General features: G+C 34.5%; 1 protein-coding gene across 8 annotated transcripts in view; it reads right to left on the reverse strand.

The window, feature by feature from the left end:
• Nucleotides 1-18,516, reverse strand: part of ZNF236 (zinc finger protein 236) — a 73,046-nt gene that overhangs the window by 20,030 nt on the left and 34,500 nt on the right. For 7 of the 8 annotated variants that reach the window (XR_015806460.1, XM_088172349.1, XM_014875164.2 and 4 more), the window contains exons 11-22: nt 18,229-18,501; nt 16,271-16,474; nt 14,331-14,475; nt 11,823-12,083; nt 11,321-11,571; nt 10,600-10,701; nt 5,626-5,777; nt 4,435-4,541; nt 4,184-4,335; nt 3,855-4,067; nt 3,068-3,347; nt 2,554-2,657 (exon numbers count right to left, since the gene is read on the reverse strand). Coding sequence is in view for 7 of the 8 variants with exons in the window: in XM_088172349.1 (XP_088028475.1) it covers nt 2,554-2,657; nt 3,068-3,347; nt 3,855-4,067; nt 4,184-4,335; nt 4,435-4,541; nt 5,626-5,777; nt 10,600-10,701; nt 11,321-11,571; nt 11,823-12,083; nt 14,331-14,475; nt 16,271-16,474; nt 18,229-18,501 (2,244 nt within the window). In the remaining variant the exon portion in view is untranslated. The remainder of the gene's footprint in view (nt 1-2,553; nt 2,658-3,067; nt 3,348-3,854; nt 4,068-4,183; nt 4,336-4,434; nt 4,542-5,625; nt 5,778-10,599; nt 10,702-11,320; nt 11,572-11,822; nt 12,084-14,330; nt 14,476-16,270; nt 16,475-18,228; nt 18,502-18,516) is intronic. The other variant, XM_014875166.2, reaches the window with a different exon arrangement.

Consider the following 18,516-nt stretch of genomic DNA (forward strand, 5'->3'; position numbering starts at 1 on the left):
GAAAGGGGGAGTGGAAAAATAAGAGACAGAGAGAAGAAAACCAACAAAAAGTAAGCAGGAATGAATAAATAGAATATCTGAAGTCCTGTTATTTAAAGATGCAATAAGATTATGACCTCACTCTTGGGCCTTTTGTGTCAATACTAGGAATCCGAAAAGAAAAATCAAAGACAGCTGAACTATGTTTTCAGTAGTTCAGTAGTTTTGAGTTATTATCTACAAGGGAAGCTCGAAGGAAAGATGATCACAAGTTCAGATGAAAAGTCATCGAGGAATGGCAAACATTAAATTGGCACTGCTTCCAAATATAGCAAAAATTAAATGGCTTTTATGCCACTGACATGTCACACTACTGGCTACACATCTAACACGTCAAAAAAAATCTGTTATGTAATTAGGAAACTGGAAAAGAAATGAAGACAGAAATGCAATAGTGTGTGACTTCAGTTATCCCACTTCATGCTACATCAGGATGCAGGAGCTAAGTGTTCAGACAAAGAACCATACACCTCACTGAGCAACTTCCAATCTTCCAGTAAAGCCCCAAACTAATTCTTTGGATCATTGCTGATTACAGTTGATATCTAGTAGGTTCCAATTCAGGCAACTCTCATCTGCAGGTGAGGATCAGAGTTGCTGTTCAAACTGAACTATTTTAAGAGGAGTTACAGACATTAATACTGTAAATTTTTTTTACTGTTCATTTAAATAAATATAAATTCCAATGAACTCAATATAAAATCCAATGAATTATTAGATGTAGGTATTGCCCACAGATTAAGACTGCATTCCAGAAAGCAATCCAGGCTCAAATGCAGAAAACTGCACATTAGCAGAACTTCATCCAGCCCAAGCTGGACCAAGTATAAAAGAACACGGAGAAAAGCTCCCATAAGATAAAATGAATTACAATAAGGAAAAGGTGATGTGGCTTTGGCAGTGAAAATTACACCTCAAAATCTGTGAGTGCTCTTCGAAGAACATCAGATTTCCACTGCATCTGGATTTTTGGCATTTTTTGCTGGTTTTATACAAAAAGACCTTAACAAAAATGCTGTCACAGGGTGAAAGGCCAGAGTCTCTTCATGAACTAAAGAAAAACAGTTCTAAGACCGAACACAAACGGTTTCTATGAATAATTTTCACAAGGCTGGAAGTCAGCAAAAGAGTTCTTAAACACCTGAGCAAGGAACTCAAACTTCAAAATTGTACTATATGTAACGTGAATGAGAGAATGAATAGCAGGTTGGGAAACTCTGTTTAAGGATCTTAAAATAATAATTTACAAAGCTCCATCATATATTATCAAAAAGCCTGTACAACCATACAGAGCTTAACCATTAAGAAGGGGAAGCAATTTGTCTTTATTTCTCAGACAAAAAAACTAGTGGGCTTAGGATCAAAATTATCAAGAGAGCAAACAGAAAATCAAATTAATCCTTTAACTTACTACTACTGACTACACTGAAGGCCATTCCTTTTTACTCAGTTTTTCTGAATTCAGAAAACAACGGGATAAAATTAATGTAAAATATTCTATTAAAGCTAGAGAGCAGATATGCAATCTCTTTATTCAGAGTCCCATAATTTGTAAACTGCTTGAACCCACAGGTACATGACACCATCCCTGCTTTGTTCCTTTCATTACCCTTACTATCTGCTACTGTCTGTCCTGATCTACATAACAATTTCATGTAACATGAGTACTATTTCTTACTAAACAACAGTAGAAAGTACAAATACTGTAAAATGAAGAGGGAGCTTCCATGAACAAAATAATCATGCATTACAGCATTAAAAGCTTTCTATCTTGTTTTTTTTTTAATTTTTGAAAAGGGATAATAACAAAACTTAATGAAACTGTAGACAGTTTTAGAAATTACTTAGTCCAAGACTGGGTTTATTACAGAAGTTCAATGGTAAGAAGAAAACAAGTATGGAAGACATAGAAGGTTTTTTTAATTAGTGCAAAATCGTAGTTGAAAAATAGTACTATTAAAATCAGATGTCTCATAGGAATACAAAAACCTACTCTAAAAATCTAAGTACTACAGATACTAGGTTTTCATTCAACCTGCAAGATTCAGACAGCTGAATGGTCAAAATTTTTGAACTTTTAATTTCCAGTTTACATAGCAGCACCCATATTCATGTTTATAGGAGTTTTTTTCTCTAACTTAATTTTATAAAATTCCCCCAACTCCACCTTCTTACTCAAGAAAATAATTTATCATTGAAATGCTACAGAAGATTTGACATGAACATATTCAGGATACTTACATACACAGTTTTTGCATGAGCTAAGACCATGCTTTAGAGCCTTACTAATAGAGTAGTAGGCTTACTAACAGAGAAGGCTGTAATAACGTTGTTTATTCAGAATGTTCAGACGTGATTCACTTGATGGTGTCACAAGTACCAAATTTCCCCTAGCAGAGTCATCCACATTTCCAAATACTAAATCACAGTGAAACATAGCATTTATTGCAAAGTCTGTACTTAAACAGCTGCTCAAGAAACAAACAGCTTCTAACAAAGACATGCAAAACTGACCTGTGTGTGTTTTAACATGACAATCCAGAGTGGATTTTACAGTGAAACTCTTTCCACATTCATCGCACTTATACGGCTTCTCTCCAGTATGGATACGAACATGCCTAATAATTCCAGGATACACATATAAATGAATTTCAACTTTTATGTCAGTTTGTACAAATATTTATTTTCTATCTTATTAATTTTAAAATTAATTTAATACTTATACTAGCATTACTCTAGGCAGAACAAAATTTAAGTATCTGCATTTTTTCAACAGATTTTTACATGCTTTTATACACAAGTATTAGAGAAAGAAGAAACAATTTATTCTAAAACTTCCTAATAATAATTTTAATACTGCAGGAAAATAAATATGAAAAGGCTAGATTAGCCATATTCAGAATATGTAACATTTGACACATTTTTAAAACCACTGTGAAAAAGGAAAATTTATCCAACTGTTATTGCTAAAGTTTCTGGTGAACTATTCAGCAAATAAAAAAGATATTATAATTTTTCCATTCCTCACCTGACTAAATCACTAGGTTTTTTAAAGCTTTTGGGACAATAACTGCAACAGTTGGCATATTTGGGCTCTGCTTCCAGTTCTGCTTGCTTATCTTTGATCTCACTAATTCTGTCTTTCTCTGCAGCTGACTGGACAAGAACTTTTTCTGAAACAGTGGCACTTTCTTGAGGCCTAATCTTTGCCAGTTCTGCTGTCTCTTCTTCTGTAAAAGTTATGACACCAGGACGAGATTTTCTGGAAGTTCTTTCAGAGCTTTCATCATCATCTTCAACACATGTAACTATTAAGTAAAAAAACAAACAAACAAACAAAAAACAACAAAAAACATTTCTGTTAGTTTAACCTGTCAGCTGAAATTACAAAAAATAGAAGGGTTTATTATTAAACACACGGCCGCTACATTTTGTATTTGGACTCGCACTATTATGGACTTTTAATCTCTTTTAGAAGTCTAACTATTCATGTTTGTACTTAATTTTAAAACAACCTGGATTTACAATTCTTATTTTTACAATACTAACACAAGTTAAATAATACAGGACAAAAACTCTTCTACTTTAGTGACATACTAAAGTAGCTATGTCACATACAGTACCTTTAACGCACTGGACAGATCCTGGGAAACTAATTTCTTTAAACAATTCAGATAACAGAGCGATTTCAGCAGCTCTGAAAGCAGACATTATCCACGCTGGAAGGCTATCTTGCACCACTATTGTTATAGCATTCATGTATTTCTTATTTATTATGTAGTAAGGACTGTAAAAGTAAAAATGAAATCATTTACCTCCCCCTCCTGTATCTGTAGCTGCTGCTACAGCTGAGGAAACTGCCTGATGTTTTTTCATATGTTTTTTGCAGTGAACAGTTGTTCGAAAGCTTTCATCACAGAATGGGCACTTGTAAGGCTTCATGCTCATGTGAGTTGCCATGTGCCTGGTAAGGCTGCCATTAGTTGTGAAGGAGGTATTGCAAATGCTACAGCTGAATGCTTTAACTCCTTAAAGTAACAGAAACAAATAAGTAGCATGCTATTTGTTTAAGTTTACTCACACAGGATATTTACAAAACCCAAACATGGGTTAAGCTAATATAGAGCTGGTATACTCCACTTACCTGTATGAGTCTTCTCATGTGACTTAAGAACTCCCGAGGAAACAAAACCACGGCCACAGAGTTGGCATTTGTAAGGTTTCTCACCAGTATGTGATCGTACATGTTGTTTCAAATGGCTGGATTTCTTAAAACCCTTGTTGCAATACTCACATCTATAAGAATCAAATAGCAAATAATTTTCATTAGATTTATGTAATCATTAGCCCAAAAGATTGAAGAAATTCTGTTACAAAAGTAAAAGTTTAACACACCTATATGAACGCCTACTTTGATCTTCATTATCCTCAAGAAAATGAGGCCGTTGTGTGTGCAATTCAAGCTCTTCCTGTGGTGACTGATCTTGTATCAAGCGAGTGGTCTAAAAATCAAAGACTCAAGTGAATTTCAGAAACGCAATATTTATATAGAGTCTCACAAATAGGCAAGAAAAAAATTACAGCATTTACAGTCAACACAAGTAATTAAATTTATGCTTTCGTACATTTTGACAGGAAATTAAGAGTGCAATATAATAGTTCGCTCTTCCATAGTGAGAAGGAAAGCATGAAAACGTTCAGCTACTGAACTGGAATAAACAGACAACATAGTGCACTTACACTTCTCTGAATCTCCACAAAAATGTATTTAAATTGTCTAGATTTTCTAGTGTTTGAGGAGGTAAATTTAAAACTAGAGTAATCATTTTAAACACTGAATAAGCAGCAAAACAGTGTTGCTGACAGACTTCACTACTTTCTGAACATTCCTATAAGTAAAAGCCACAACAGAATAATCCTTGAGAATATTTCAAGATTTGAAGCAAAGAAAATTCCGAAGCCTGCAGGTTGAAATAACTCAAACTCTTCCAGATCCTAAAACCCAAATCAGTTCCCTGACAACATCTACACTTTGCAAACACGCTTGAATGGACAGTAACTCAGAGATCATCATGGTAAATACATTACAGCAGATTGTCATCATGCTAGGTATTTCTACTGTCATAAAAAGTTACATTTAAACTGTATTTTTAGCAATTGAGCCCTTTTATATATTTAACTAAATGAGCACCATGCAAAAACATCATACACTGCAATATGCAAGCTCCATGAATGATCACTGAAGATTTGTAATGCTTTTTTCATTGCTTGATCATAGATATCTATAGAAATTTAATCATTTAATTTCGCAACATTAAATCCACTCCTTAGTTTTAAACTCACAATCCAATATTATAGAATTTTTTAAGTCTAGAGCATGCAAACATACATCTCCTTCTCAGAAACTGCAGTCAAGTCACTTTTCCTCTCCTCACCTTCCTATTTTCCAGCTGTTAAACATAAGCAATCTAGAGAAGAAATCCTAAAACTTTTCTGACTTCTTGTTTTACCTGTCACCAATGAAATGGTGCAAGAAAGCCACGACTGAACACAGAACAATGAATCCTGCCTTCAAGTAGTACTTACTACGTTTATAGTGTCTGTATTTGGAACCTGAAGAAGGGCAGGTGGATGATAACTCGTAGAAAGAGCCTGAGATTCAAGTGTGCTTGAATCCTGCAGCTGTTGTACAGCTGGAAATTGAGTCTGTTGATTGTAGCTGTCATTCACAGTAAAACCTGACAGAAATTAAACAGTCATAAACCTGGAAAATACACTGATTTGGACTTTGAACAGCACCACACTTTTCTGAAGACTACCTTAAAAAGAGAGAAGTAGCATTACCATATAGTAATAGTTGTACTCTTCACTGTTGAGCATCAAAACACGTTTCTGGCATCTATGTAATAGGCATAACAGGGTTACTTACCGTTAGCTGGAATTCTATTGGAAAATCTCCTCCACAGAAAAACACTGTTTGAAGTTTCTTCAAGGTGCCACAACTACCTTAGAGCCATTGAAATTTTGAATTTCTTGTATGTAAGCATGCATGTGTCAAACAGGTTGACCCATCTCCCTTTATCCACGTTGGTACCACGCTCCCTTAACTACACTGAAAGCCGATCACAAGGATGCAAAGCTCAGTGGGGAGGATGGCGGGTGAGTGGAGGAGATGACCCAATAGGAGAACTCCAGTTTCTGATAAAGTAACCCCATTTTCTCCTACTTTGGATCTCCTCCACATATTCCCACTCTTTAGATAATAGTAAAGTAGAGCCTCTCAAAGGCAAACTGCAAAGTAAAAAATAAACACATTTTTATTCACATTTCTGGTATGAAACTCTGAAATTTTTATTTGGTTTTGTTCTCCTGAAACAGCAGATCTTAATCATCTCCTTTTCTAAATGAATGAATGAAATGATAGCACCAATGATTGAGAGCCAGGGAAATACAGCTCAGATTGCAGTGTTTTTAAATGCTACTAGAGATGTCCTTTTATCAACCCTTTTAAATCTTAATAATTCCAGTATTAAAAAACAATCCACAATGTCATGTGGAAAAAAATTAAACCACAGGTATCAGTAATTAATGTATGGGCAACAATTTCAGTACTTCTGCGCAGTTTGCCTTTAGTGGACAAAAAGAATGAAGATTATGAAAACAGGGTAGAAACAAACCCACATCAGATGATCACAGCATCAAAGACCAAAAAGCAATGCTTATAGAATGTTTTCGAGCAACAGTAAACAAAAACCTAGATGTGTTGAGTTTAAGCAGAAAATTTTCCACAATACACTTTCCAGAGCAGAATATTGTAATCAGTAGAGAAAAAAACACCTATTTGTAAGCTATTGCTTCCACCATAGAATGAAAACTCACAAATGTAAATACATCTTGAAAGCATTAGTAATCAGATCATAACTAGTCACCAAACCTAATGCTGAAATTTGTATAACATTTTCTCTCCTAGAAGTACCACAAGAGTACAAGAAAAAAAAGATACTAAGAGCTGCACCTTGCACCTCAATTACCCCTTGTGAAATGACAAAAAACGTAGCCTGAAGAAAGCAATGACAAGTTCTGCAGTGATAAGAAGGTTTCTAATTTCTCCTTCTCAAATAAATTTTAGAAGTATCTCTATAGAAAAATGACATTCCCACTACATGGGATGAGAATACAAAAAAACAAGACTCAAGAAACTGGAGCGAAGTGATGTTATTTACATGCCCTACATTAAAAAAAAAAAAAACCCAACTATTAAATAAACCTGAAACGTTTTTAATCAATAAATTTTACTAGCTAAGAAGGAAAAAAGAAGTTACTGTGCTATGACCTATTTAATTGCACGATGTTTAAATAAATTACTGACATTCTGAAAGATCTCCCAGGATCATGCAACAAAATGCTCAGGAAGAGAAGATCTAAATGTAGACGTATTTGAGGAAAAACTGAAGAAAGAAATGCTACTTCTGAAAGCAGTTTTGGAATAAACAGAAACCAAACAGGAATGCATCCCCATTTTGCTCAATTCCTAGCATAAGGGTCATCTTCCCCTCAAAATTCAAAAAAAGATCTGACAGCTTTGAGCATTCTAAAAGCATTTGCTAGCACCATACTATTTCTACAGAACAGAAAAAAAAAATTTCCATACCACCAAACAACAGAACCCAGACACTCAGTCTGAGACAGAAATTTCACAACCTTTATTTTCTGCTCCTTTTCATCACTGTATGCTGTTTCCCAGAAGCTTTTGATCAATCTTACAAGAACAGAGAATATCTTAAGCACTGTATAATAAGGGGAGCCTCTACAAAGTCCTCTGAACTTGGAATTTAATTCTGTGTTTTTCAGTACAAGTAATAATTTGCGTTGCTTGGGGTTTTTTTGGCTTTAGGATATTATCCAACCTATTATCTCCTGTATTAGCAAAAACCAGAATACTCTGGAAATAATTTTACTCATGCGTCTTGCATGTGAGAATGAGAAAACAACGGTATGATAGTTACATATGTATTATGTAACAGTATGAAACAATATTTAATTTAGTAGACATTTCACAGATCTTTTAAATTCTAACATTATAAACATCAACATGAACACGTGCATCTCAGCAGGGATCACTGACTAACAATTACATGCTCTGCAGGTTTGCTTCTTAGGCAAAGGCAACCAGCTAAACAGTACTGACTGCAAATACCTATAAACAGTTACTGAAAGATAAGAAATCTAAGCCCTGAGAGTGAAAGCAAGTATCATTCTGGTGGCAAGGGTATATTTGTCTGGGCTATAGAACTAACAGCATTTGGACTTCCAGTTTTTCAAGATCATTTGCCTATCACCACTAATGGAACTACCATTCAACCATGCTTACAGGGACACTTTCAAGGAAGCAAAGGTGATATAATTTATATGAAAACACATTTGCTGACAGATGATATTCAATAACCCGAAGACAATTTCAGATAGAAGACGCATCTGTTGGTTCTTACTTCACTTAAAAGTCTTCAAATGAAGATGGCTGAACGCACTACAAAGAACGTAAGTCGTTTTCCTCAGCCTTCAAACCTAGCTCAAATGAATCACAGATTATGATACTGTAGCATCCTCACAGGATCTGCACTCCTTTACAAGTCTGAACATATGGGAAAGATAATCTATCTGAACAAACAAGAAATTCAACAGAAGTATTACAAGCAAACCTGAAAGAAGAAGCAAAGTTCTTCCTGGTCTATGTAGACCTAGAAATTAGCCTTATCTGTCTAAAATGCAAAGTCGGAGTTTTTCCCTTAAAAAAGGAAAAAGAAAAATCAAAAAACCTTTCAAAGATCTTTTTTAAACTCCTACATCATTTTATTAATAAACACTGAAGCAAAATATTTTAACCAGAATACAGCCTATAAATATCAAGAATAAAAAAGACAGCATTTTAAGCTTGAATGTTCTGCCTAGCTGATAGGAAAAAGAAATTAGGAGCATGAAGCACAGATGCAGACATAGGGAGAGGGTCGACCAATTTAACGCATGCATCCGCGCAAATGCTTACCTACCTGAAATTCAAAAATTTTGAAGGGCTCCAGGATCTTCAAGGAAACTTCAAAGAGTTGGGAATCTGTGGATGAGATTCCAAGTAGAATAGGAAACATCTTATACAAATGAGACTTTGAAATGCCCACACTACACATGTTCTGTTTCTCTGTACCAATTTTACAACATATTGATGATCAATCCAGATTTCGGATAATGAAAGAATTGTTTTGTGGGTTCTAGGAGTCTTTCTCTTCCCCAAGAAATCATTCTATATTTATATAATGCAGAAGATACACATCCACAGAAATTGAATTTTAAATACAATAACAAAACAATAGTTACTTATTGGGTTTATAAATTCTAAGGAGCCATTAAAAAAAACAAAACAAAAATCACCACTATTCTTCAGAATAATGTAGAACAAAAGGCTTTTTTTTTCCGTAGTGTCTTCTCATTGATTTGAAAAACTGTAAAAGTCAACCAATGAAAATAATCATAGTATTTTAAGAGGATCTGGATCAATCTTGTTTAATAAAGGTGGAGACTTTATTTTTCTTTTCTTTACACGTAAAGCAGCATAACCTAGAGAATTAAAATTGGCAAATTATACCATTTCTTCACAGTCTGATGCAACTTACCACAGTCAATTAAGTTTTTAGAAATGATGATGCTATACAATTAAAAGGGAATGAAACTAAGTTTGTGCAGATAGAATACCAATTATGGGTTATCAGCTACATGAAGTTATTTCCTAGAGTCAGAAACAAGGAGATCAAGGTAAAGCCAGTGATGTATACTTCCAAAACAAAACAAATTAAAACCCCTTGAACATTCCCCAACTCAGCAGCAGCCCCCGTGACACAAAATCCAAAAAAAAATAACCGATAAAACCCCAAAACAAAATAGTAGATTCATATGATGTAACAATTAAAAAAAAAAAAAAAAGCATAGAAAGACAGTAATTTCTTCACCATTTGCAGGCTACACATGCCTAGGCATGTTTCTCTGTATTTTAGGGGAAAAAAGGAGTTTCCAACTGCTTACAATCTCTTCATTTGCTAGTTTCATTGCTCAATAAAATATAAAAAGAAACTGCTATGGATAGGTGAAAGTATGATTTTTACATGACTGTATTTCGCACTGTCTTTTTCCAAAATGAATCCCAGTAGCTACTCACTCAAATCTTAAGATTGTGTTTCTGATCATCTCAGGTTATGAGCATGTATAATGAGGGAGAAACTCGTGCAAACTGCCTACTACCACAGCAATTTCAAATACAATCAAGGAAAGAATATTATACGCTTGACTATAAAACCCATACAGAAATGACTAGACATTGGCTCATAACAGAAAAAAAAAAAAGTATTCATAATATTCTACCAAGTATAGCTTCAGAATGGCAATTTTTTTCCAATTTCTCTGCATTGCAGTTACTTTGACTGCAGATGCCCACTTTGAAAATGTTTTATCATAGCTATGCTGTAAAGCTGGATTTATAAAAACTACTTTTTACCTCCTTTATTTATTACTAACCTTGTGATAAGGTCTGTTGATCAAATGGCTGCTGTGTTATAGTCTGTTGTTCAAACTGAGTGATGTTTTCCTGTAAAGCATGCTGGGATGTCACAAATCTATCTGAAATGGGGAAAGGAAGGAGAGGGGAAAGGGGGAAATATCAAGAAAAAAAGATGTAACTAAATGCATATTTCACTTGTTTCGAAACCCCCATATTCTACAGTCAACCAAATTTTCGCATTAAAAATAAATATTAGCTGAACAGGTATTTAAATATTTGCTTATAGTACATTTTATTTATATTCCCCTGTTGTTCTTGATAACTCATTGCACCATAAGAAAGAGCAAGGAAACAAAACCAAAATATTTTGTTCCATTATTACAAATTAAATAAGAACATCGAACATTCAGCTCAAACCACAGGTATTACTTTCTAATTCGACTACAAAGCAGCTTTTTAATAATAAGAGAACTGACATGGTAAGGTTTTGCGGACAGATTATTTTTCTGTATATTTGTTTAATAGTTTTGATTGCTACAATTAAAGGGTACAAATTTAATCTTTTTTTTATTTTAATAGTAAGCCTAAACAGCAATGAATGAAACTGTACTATATACTTTTAGGTATACAGTAAGTAGCCTTTACTCCATCTATTTTTGTAGTTCCTGTCAAGAAACAATTATTTGAGAACTTATAAACTTACCTCATTATAAACCTTATCATATTTCAAATACTCACCTTCATCTTGCTCTAAAGGCTGATCAGTCAATTCTTGTTCTAGTGCTGTTTCTTCTGTGCCTACTACTGGCTGCTGGTCTAACTCTAAAATAGCCTGCTGATCTGTTGCAACAGTTTCTGACTGCTGTAGCTCATCACTTTGTATCTCCACCTGCATTTGTGTAGAAACATGAATGCTCTGTTGATGTACTGTAGAATCATCTATTGAAGAAGACTGCTGATTCTGCTGAAGTTGCTGTGCAAGTTCATATCTACAAAGTAAGGTGAGAAAGTCTTTATGGTTGCAGTTAGACAAATGTACTATTTATATGAACAATTTTTTATTTTTACTATACATCACAATTTATTATACCTACAAAGGCACCTAAGGTTTGCTACCCATAAAAAAAGATCCTTATTTGAACATATTCAGTTGCTACAGAGCAAAGCTGTCTTTCCAAGTATCTTTAAGGAATGGCTGCTGAACTACATTGAAAGATTCATACAAAAATTGCAAGCATACCTGTGAGTCTTCATGTGCTTTTTACAGTTGAGTGATGTTTTGAATGTTTTTTGACAGTAGGGACACATATATGGTCGAAGGTCATTATGGATTCCCATGTGTCGCCTGAGGCTACCGCCAGTAGTGAAGGCCCCATTGCACACAACACACTTGAAAGCTTTCAGTCCAGTGTGTGTTCTAATATGTGCTTTCAGAACTCCAGCTGACACAAAACCTCTTCCACACTGAGAGCACTTAAATGGCTTTTCACCTGTGTGAGACCTTTTTAAGAAAAAGCAGAATTTAACAGTTTAATTTATAAAGTTATTAAAGGACTCAATTTTAAAATGAGCAAAATAAACCAAACTAAGGTGACAGCTGTATAGGATGGAAGAGGCTGCAATTAAGAAAAGCCTGAAATTGAACTTTAAGAACTTACAAACAACCTATCAGGGCTAAAAACAGTCCAATCTCCTTTTCTGATTCTACTACATCTCCATCATCATAGGCGGGTTTAATTTTTCTGCTCCAGACGGTGTAGTAGTTCTTCAGACTAGCATTTTATCACTCACATGTATTTTCCTCAATTCAGCTAAAAAACTGTCCACAAAAGTTTGGAGAAAAAGACATGGCTCTCCTTGTATCTACTACCACTACACTTAACAACAAAACTCTCAGGAAAACAACTGTGTCCATCCCGAATAACTCCTGAACAAGGCACAAACCTGCCTCTCACAATGCTACGTCAAAAAAATATTCAAGTGGAGAAAGCCTCTTACTTTTATTATCAAAGTACATAGCAGTCAATATATTCTTCCTTCCAGAGGTGCTAGAGGAGCTTCCCTTTAGGACTACACTGAGATACAAAACAGGTGGAAGGAAAAGTTAGGAAATGAAATGGAATTCAACAAGAATTTTAAGGGTAACAACTGTAGCATCCCAGGAGAGAGCTACAAAGAAGGCAATGGGAATGCTAGAAAATAGAAGATAAAAGAAGCAAAATTTAATGAAATCTAGAAAAGTTATGGACAGCTTATGATTACAGTAACCTTGGTCTATGACCACCACATCAGATGCCATAGCAAAGTATATGACAGATAGTAAGATTACTGTTTTGCTACTAATATACACAATAAAAATTAGCAGTAGGGTATCCTGACTTTCTTTGGTGTGCCTGGGGGATTATTTGACACACCATTCACAGTCACTGCTCTACTGAAAATACCTATACTACAAATTTCCACCTTTCTCAGAAAGGGAAACAAGCTTTGCAAGCAATGATCAGCATCACTCCATGAGGACACACTCTCCACAGAATTATCAAGCATAGCAATTTAATTTTAGCAACGCCAATTTACAAAGAGCAAACATGTAAAAAGAAAATTCCTCCACAAAACCTTAAACAAAGTCATGCTTCAATCAGTAGTCTGTTGAAAGATCAAAGAAACACAGCAGCAAGTCATTGGCACCCACATCATATTTTTGCATTTACAGTATAATTGGAAATTATTTTCATTTAAATCCATCAATCTGGAATGTGTCTACCAAAGACAGTGAGAAATATAGGTAGGATATTACGAAAGAAAAGATGGGATATTGTAAAACTTCCCTTCCTCCTGGTAAAGACAGCATATAAAACCCAAGAACTGTTTCAAGGCAGTCTGAGAATGTAAAAATACAGAACGTGATTTGTAAAGAGAGTATGAGGAACTCACCATGATCTGAACTAGAGAGAGTGAGAAAGCAGAACAGAGCTGACATTGCAGATTACCACCTGCTTGTAGAGACTCCTCCCTTAGATTCTTGTAATCATCTAAGGTGGGGTTTTTTCGTATTTCTTCTAATTATTTATAGTTTGTAAGTCAGAGAGCACTGTTTCATACCTTGACTAAATGTTAAATCTCATTACCTGTAAAACTGCAACCTGATCTAACTTTGAAGCTACTCTTATTTTTAAAACAAGATTGGATTAGTTACCTCCCCTGGTTCTCCTACAACCTACATTTTTCTATGACTCCATGACTTTGTGGTTCTAACAAGCAGTGACTACACGGAACTTGAACTGAGCTTCAAGCAACAAAATGATCCCCAACAGTATTTATTCAATTACAATGCAAACTCAAATTCTTATAGGTTTTCTATAAAGGACAAAAGGCAAATTTCCTTCTCAAAAAATAGGATTTACATATGAAGCAGGCAATCTGGAGTATGCAATTACAAAATTACCATAAAAATTCACAAACAGTGCTTGTTATTTTCCATATACAGTTCTGGAAAAAAGAATCGAAGTGCCAGTAAAGTAAACTGCACATTGAACACAACCACTTATACTGCTAGAACTGCACATAACCATGAATTAGTCCAAAGCTTCCTCCAACTCTACAAGAAAAAAAAAAATCAATTATCACTGGTTCAGTGTTTAAGAGATGGTAAAAAAAAAAGTCTTTTCGGCGAATACTATATCAATTTCATGCCTTTCCACAAATTTGTTATGGCATACATTTCCTTTCTTTACTGTGCTTATTTTACCTGATGTGTTGTTTAAGATGACAAGATTTTTTATAGGCTCGATGGCAATAATAGCATTTGTATGGTCTCTCTGCATTATTCACAAAATTATTGTTAAAATAGTTTTGGAAGACCTGGCTATTCCTCGGGATTGGCTGGATAAGACCTGCATACATAAACACACACACACAAAAAAAAAGAAAAATTAATTGGCAAAGTTATTCCAAAGATGCAGTAGTCAGTAGAGCTAGTATTTGAAAAGAAAGCATGACTAAACTTGTGGTGTCCAAAAATAGAAAGAAATTGTGCATATTCTCAGCATTTACTTAAAATTATGCACACATCTATTTAGCATTATAGATATTATACTGTACATGGCATTTTAGTGGTAAGTTCTTCATTTATTAACAGGTCCACCTTATTACAGTAGCAGCCTTGCCCAAAATAAGCATTAACTCTAGAAAAATTTGACAGTTATGAATTCATTGCTAATCCAATAATATCTTCTTCCAACCTCGACCTTAGCAAATGATATTTAATCAATGTATATCAGGTATTATCAGGTATACAACTTGGCTAATATTTAATAAGCCTTTTGTGAAAAGCATTGAAACAGGTAGAGAATAATTTGCAGACTTTTTTTCACAGGCTTTTAGAAAAAATTTAGAAAGCAAGATATATATCAACAGAAGTGCCACTCAAAGACTAACACTATTATAAAGGAACATTATTAGGTTCTTGACATCTCTAAAAGAACTATGATTACTTTTGGGGGGGCGAAGGAGTAAAAATGTGGAAATATTATCAAGGGGTTGAAAAAACATGACACCTTCTAGATAAACAGTAGAACTTATTTTTACATTGAACATTCTAATATCAGCAGAGTTCATGTGTTATCAGCATACATAGGAAATAAATTCTATAGTATTTCTTGTCAATATTAATCTTTCTCCAAAAATCGGAGTTTCACTGAGCAGATCTTAATTGTATTGGAGTGGAGCTTTTCTTCAAAACTGAAAAATGAGATTATACTTGTTTCTGGGGTTCACTCAAGAAAGAAATACTGTGTGATCTGTCTGAAGCTGTCAGCTAAATTTTAATTGCACCCCAAAAATTTAAGTTTCTTCTATCTGATACCAAAATAACCCCTACTCTTGCTTTCAGTAATTCCTGGATTCTGGATGCAGTGAAAACAAAAGGATTTTTAAAGAGTGGTAACAATTTTATCGATATAAGCTAAAGGTATTACCGATGTAAGATTCCACCATCAAGCTGCACAACAGACAAGTCAGGGGTTAGCAGACTGTTCAATCAAACAACGAAGAGTAAACACCTCACCCACAATACTGACCTCTACCAGACAACAACATACTGTTTTGCACAGCTTCTTCCAAAAACTGGTTTTACATAACCCTGTGACAATATTCATACAATAGAATTCAATTAACTGGATGAATTCTCCAAAGCAGGTTCCAGGATTAAGCTGCCTTTTTTTTTCGGAAATATGACCACTAATGATTACTACTAATTCAGTTGAGGTCATAATTATAACAAATACTTTAAAAACATGTAACAGACTTACTCATTAATATCTGTAATCTTTATTTCAAATGTTTACTGAAACATGATCATCTTAAGAAGACTCTAGGTAATGATCTCTCTGATATCTTCTATATCAACAGTCTAATAATATTCAAATAAACTCCTAATATAAAAATGTACATACTTTCTTACTGTTAAGGACTATACAATTTCACTGTAAATAAAAAAATACTGTTCTTATTAATTCTAGTACAAGCAAACTATAAAATATGTCACTTTGCTGAAGTTTGTTTTTGATGACTCATTTCAATGTGTGTCTTTATGAGTGAGCTCTAAATGCTTTTGCTTGATTAAAATGCAACTTTTATATTCCGTTGTAGTGCAAGTTTCAAAAGAGTATGGATTTATTTGCTCTTTACCTAAATCAGTTATGAGTATGGGCTCTTGCAAAGGAATGTCTGGTACTGGACCACTTGACTTTCCTACTCGAACTTTTGCAGGTTTACGTTGGTGTCGTAGCTTTCTTAGTTCTGTATGTTTAAAATGTGAAGTGACATGAGTTTTCCGATGGCCTGATGTTCTAAACTTCTTGTCACAGTGAGGACAAGCAAAAGGCCTAACACCTGCAAAAGATTAAAAAAGAAAATTAGTTTAAAATTTTATTTCCATCAACCTAAAAATGTAGCTTCAGAATACTGATTCTCTTTCCTATTTATTTTTTTTCCTTCTCTCGTGGTGTTTATTGTAACATAGGTTTTCAAATAGATCCATAAAACCCAATACAACCCAATTACAACTAATCTGCTGAATGGCTAATTAACTGAAACACGTCACTTGAAGCAAGTTTGCTATCAAGAAACTGGAAGATGCAAAAGTGACTGCAGTTTTCAAGTGCTTCAGAAGGTCTCCTAAGAACTGCATGTGGTGGGTTAAAGTCTTTCCAAAACAAACTTTTAAAAAACTGTGAGAAAAGGGAATCAGCAAACATACAGACAAGTATTTATATAACAGGATAAAAGAGAGGGAACAGGGATATGACAAAGTCGAAAAACTTCTAGATCAGTCACTAAAAACATCAACTCTGTTTGACAGCAGTCAAAAAAGCATGCCAACAGAAGTATCAAAGAAAGACTTTTGTAATGCAAAATTCAGTAGAAACATCTCCCTGGGAGAGATTTCCTAGAGAACTTGGTAAATTAGAGCCAGGCAAAGCTGAATAACTTTACAGTTTTGTTCAAGGGGAAATCTTGCACTTAAAAGGCTAGGAAATGTGACTGGGTATTATGAAGACAGCTTTTATCAAGTTCAATCACAGGCAGAAAAAATGTAGAAGAATGAACCATTCTTCACAATGCAATAAATGAAACATTATCTGAAACTACAGAGCAGTTCCATAAACACTGGACTACCTGTTTTCCAAGCCACCTAGTGCTTCTGCCACTCTGAATTAAATCTGAATGCTTGTAAGAAGTAAGCCAGACTTTAAACTAGCAGAAAAAAAAGCTGGTTTACAAGTGGACAAAAAAAAGCGAAGACTTTCTGCAGATGAATCCAACACTGATATTTCGTGGATAAAATAAATCTAATTCTAAAACACATTGGATTCCAAATGCACCTAAGCCAATAAATTATACTTTTGCAGATGGTAATTACATAAACAGGAATTAAAGGGAAGAGCAGCACATTTATCTTGCTGAAACTTCATTTACCTATATGAACAAAGAAAGAACTTGGAAAACAACCAGGTAGCCTACCAAAAGCAGAAAATTCATTGCTCTTGGTGGAAAGGATAGTTCAATCACATAAAAAGGTTTTGAAGACATCACATATTATGTAAACAAAGACCATATGATCAGAAGAGTTCTAGGATATTCAGTGTAAGATGCTGAAAACAAGTAAGTTGGTGAAAACATGGAGCAACACTGTAATGTAGAACATAAAATGCAAAGTAACCAGTCCTGAGTGTTATGGTGAAATTATCAAAATGTGCGGGGAGGGGGAAGGAAGATGCAGAGCAAGTATTAAAAATGACTGAGGATAAGTAAAACCAGAAGTCAAATCGCAAGAGCATGACTCTTTAGAAAACACAATTAAATACATTCAGAATAGTGATATTAGAAAGGAACAATAACTGACTCATCATCGGAAAATTAAAAGGCCATGTTTTTTGTATCAGCCCGAAGTTTCAAAGCCATGAAACACTAGAAAGTTATTACAAAAAATGACACTCATCATGTACAACACTAAAATGATGCATTCTCTGATAGATATTAACAATGAAATGGCAGACATGTCTACAACTTACACATTTCAGAGTCTTTTCTCATTCAAGGTCCCACCCACATGATAGAATACATAAAGCCATTAAAGGCCTTACCTGTATGCAGGCGAATGTGAACTTTTAAACTCCCTGAGGTGGAAAAGCTTTTCATACAAAATTGGCACTTGAAAGCTTTAATGCCAGTGTGTGTTTTTATGTGTGCTGTTAGAGTGCTCTTCACAGCAAAGGCGCGGAAACACTGGGGACACTTGAATGGCTTCTCATGGGTGTGAATGCGAATGTGGCGCACTAAATCACTTGGTTTTTTAAATTCTTTAGAGCAATATGGACAAACATGCCACCTGATTCCATTTTCTTCACGTATAGAACCTAAAACAAGGAATA

Source organism: Sturnus vulgaris, chromosome 1 (genome assembly GCF_052056855.1).
Source record: "Sturnus vulgaris isolate bStuVul1 chromosome 1, bStuVul1.hap1, whole genome shotgun sequence".
NCBI classification, from domain to species: Eukaryota; Metazoa; Chordata; class Aves; order Passeriformes; family Sturnidae; genus Sturnus; species Sturnus vulgaris.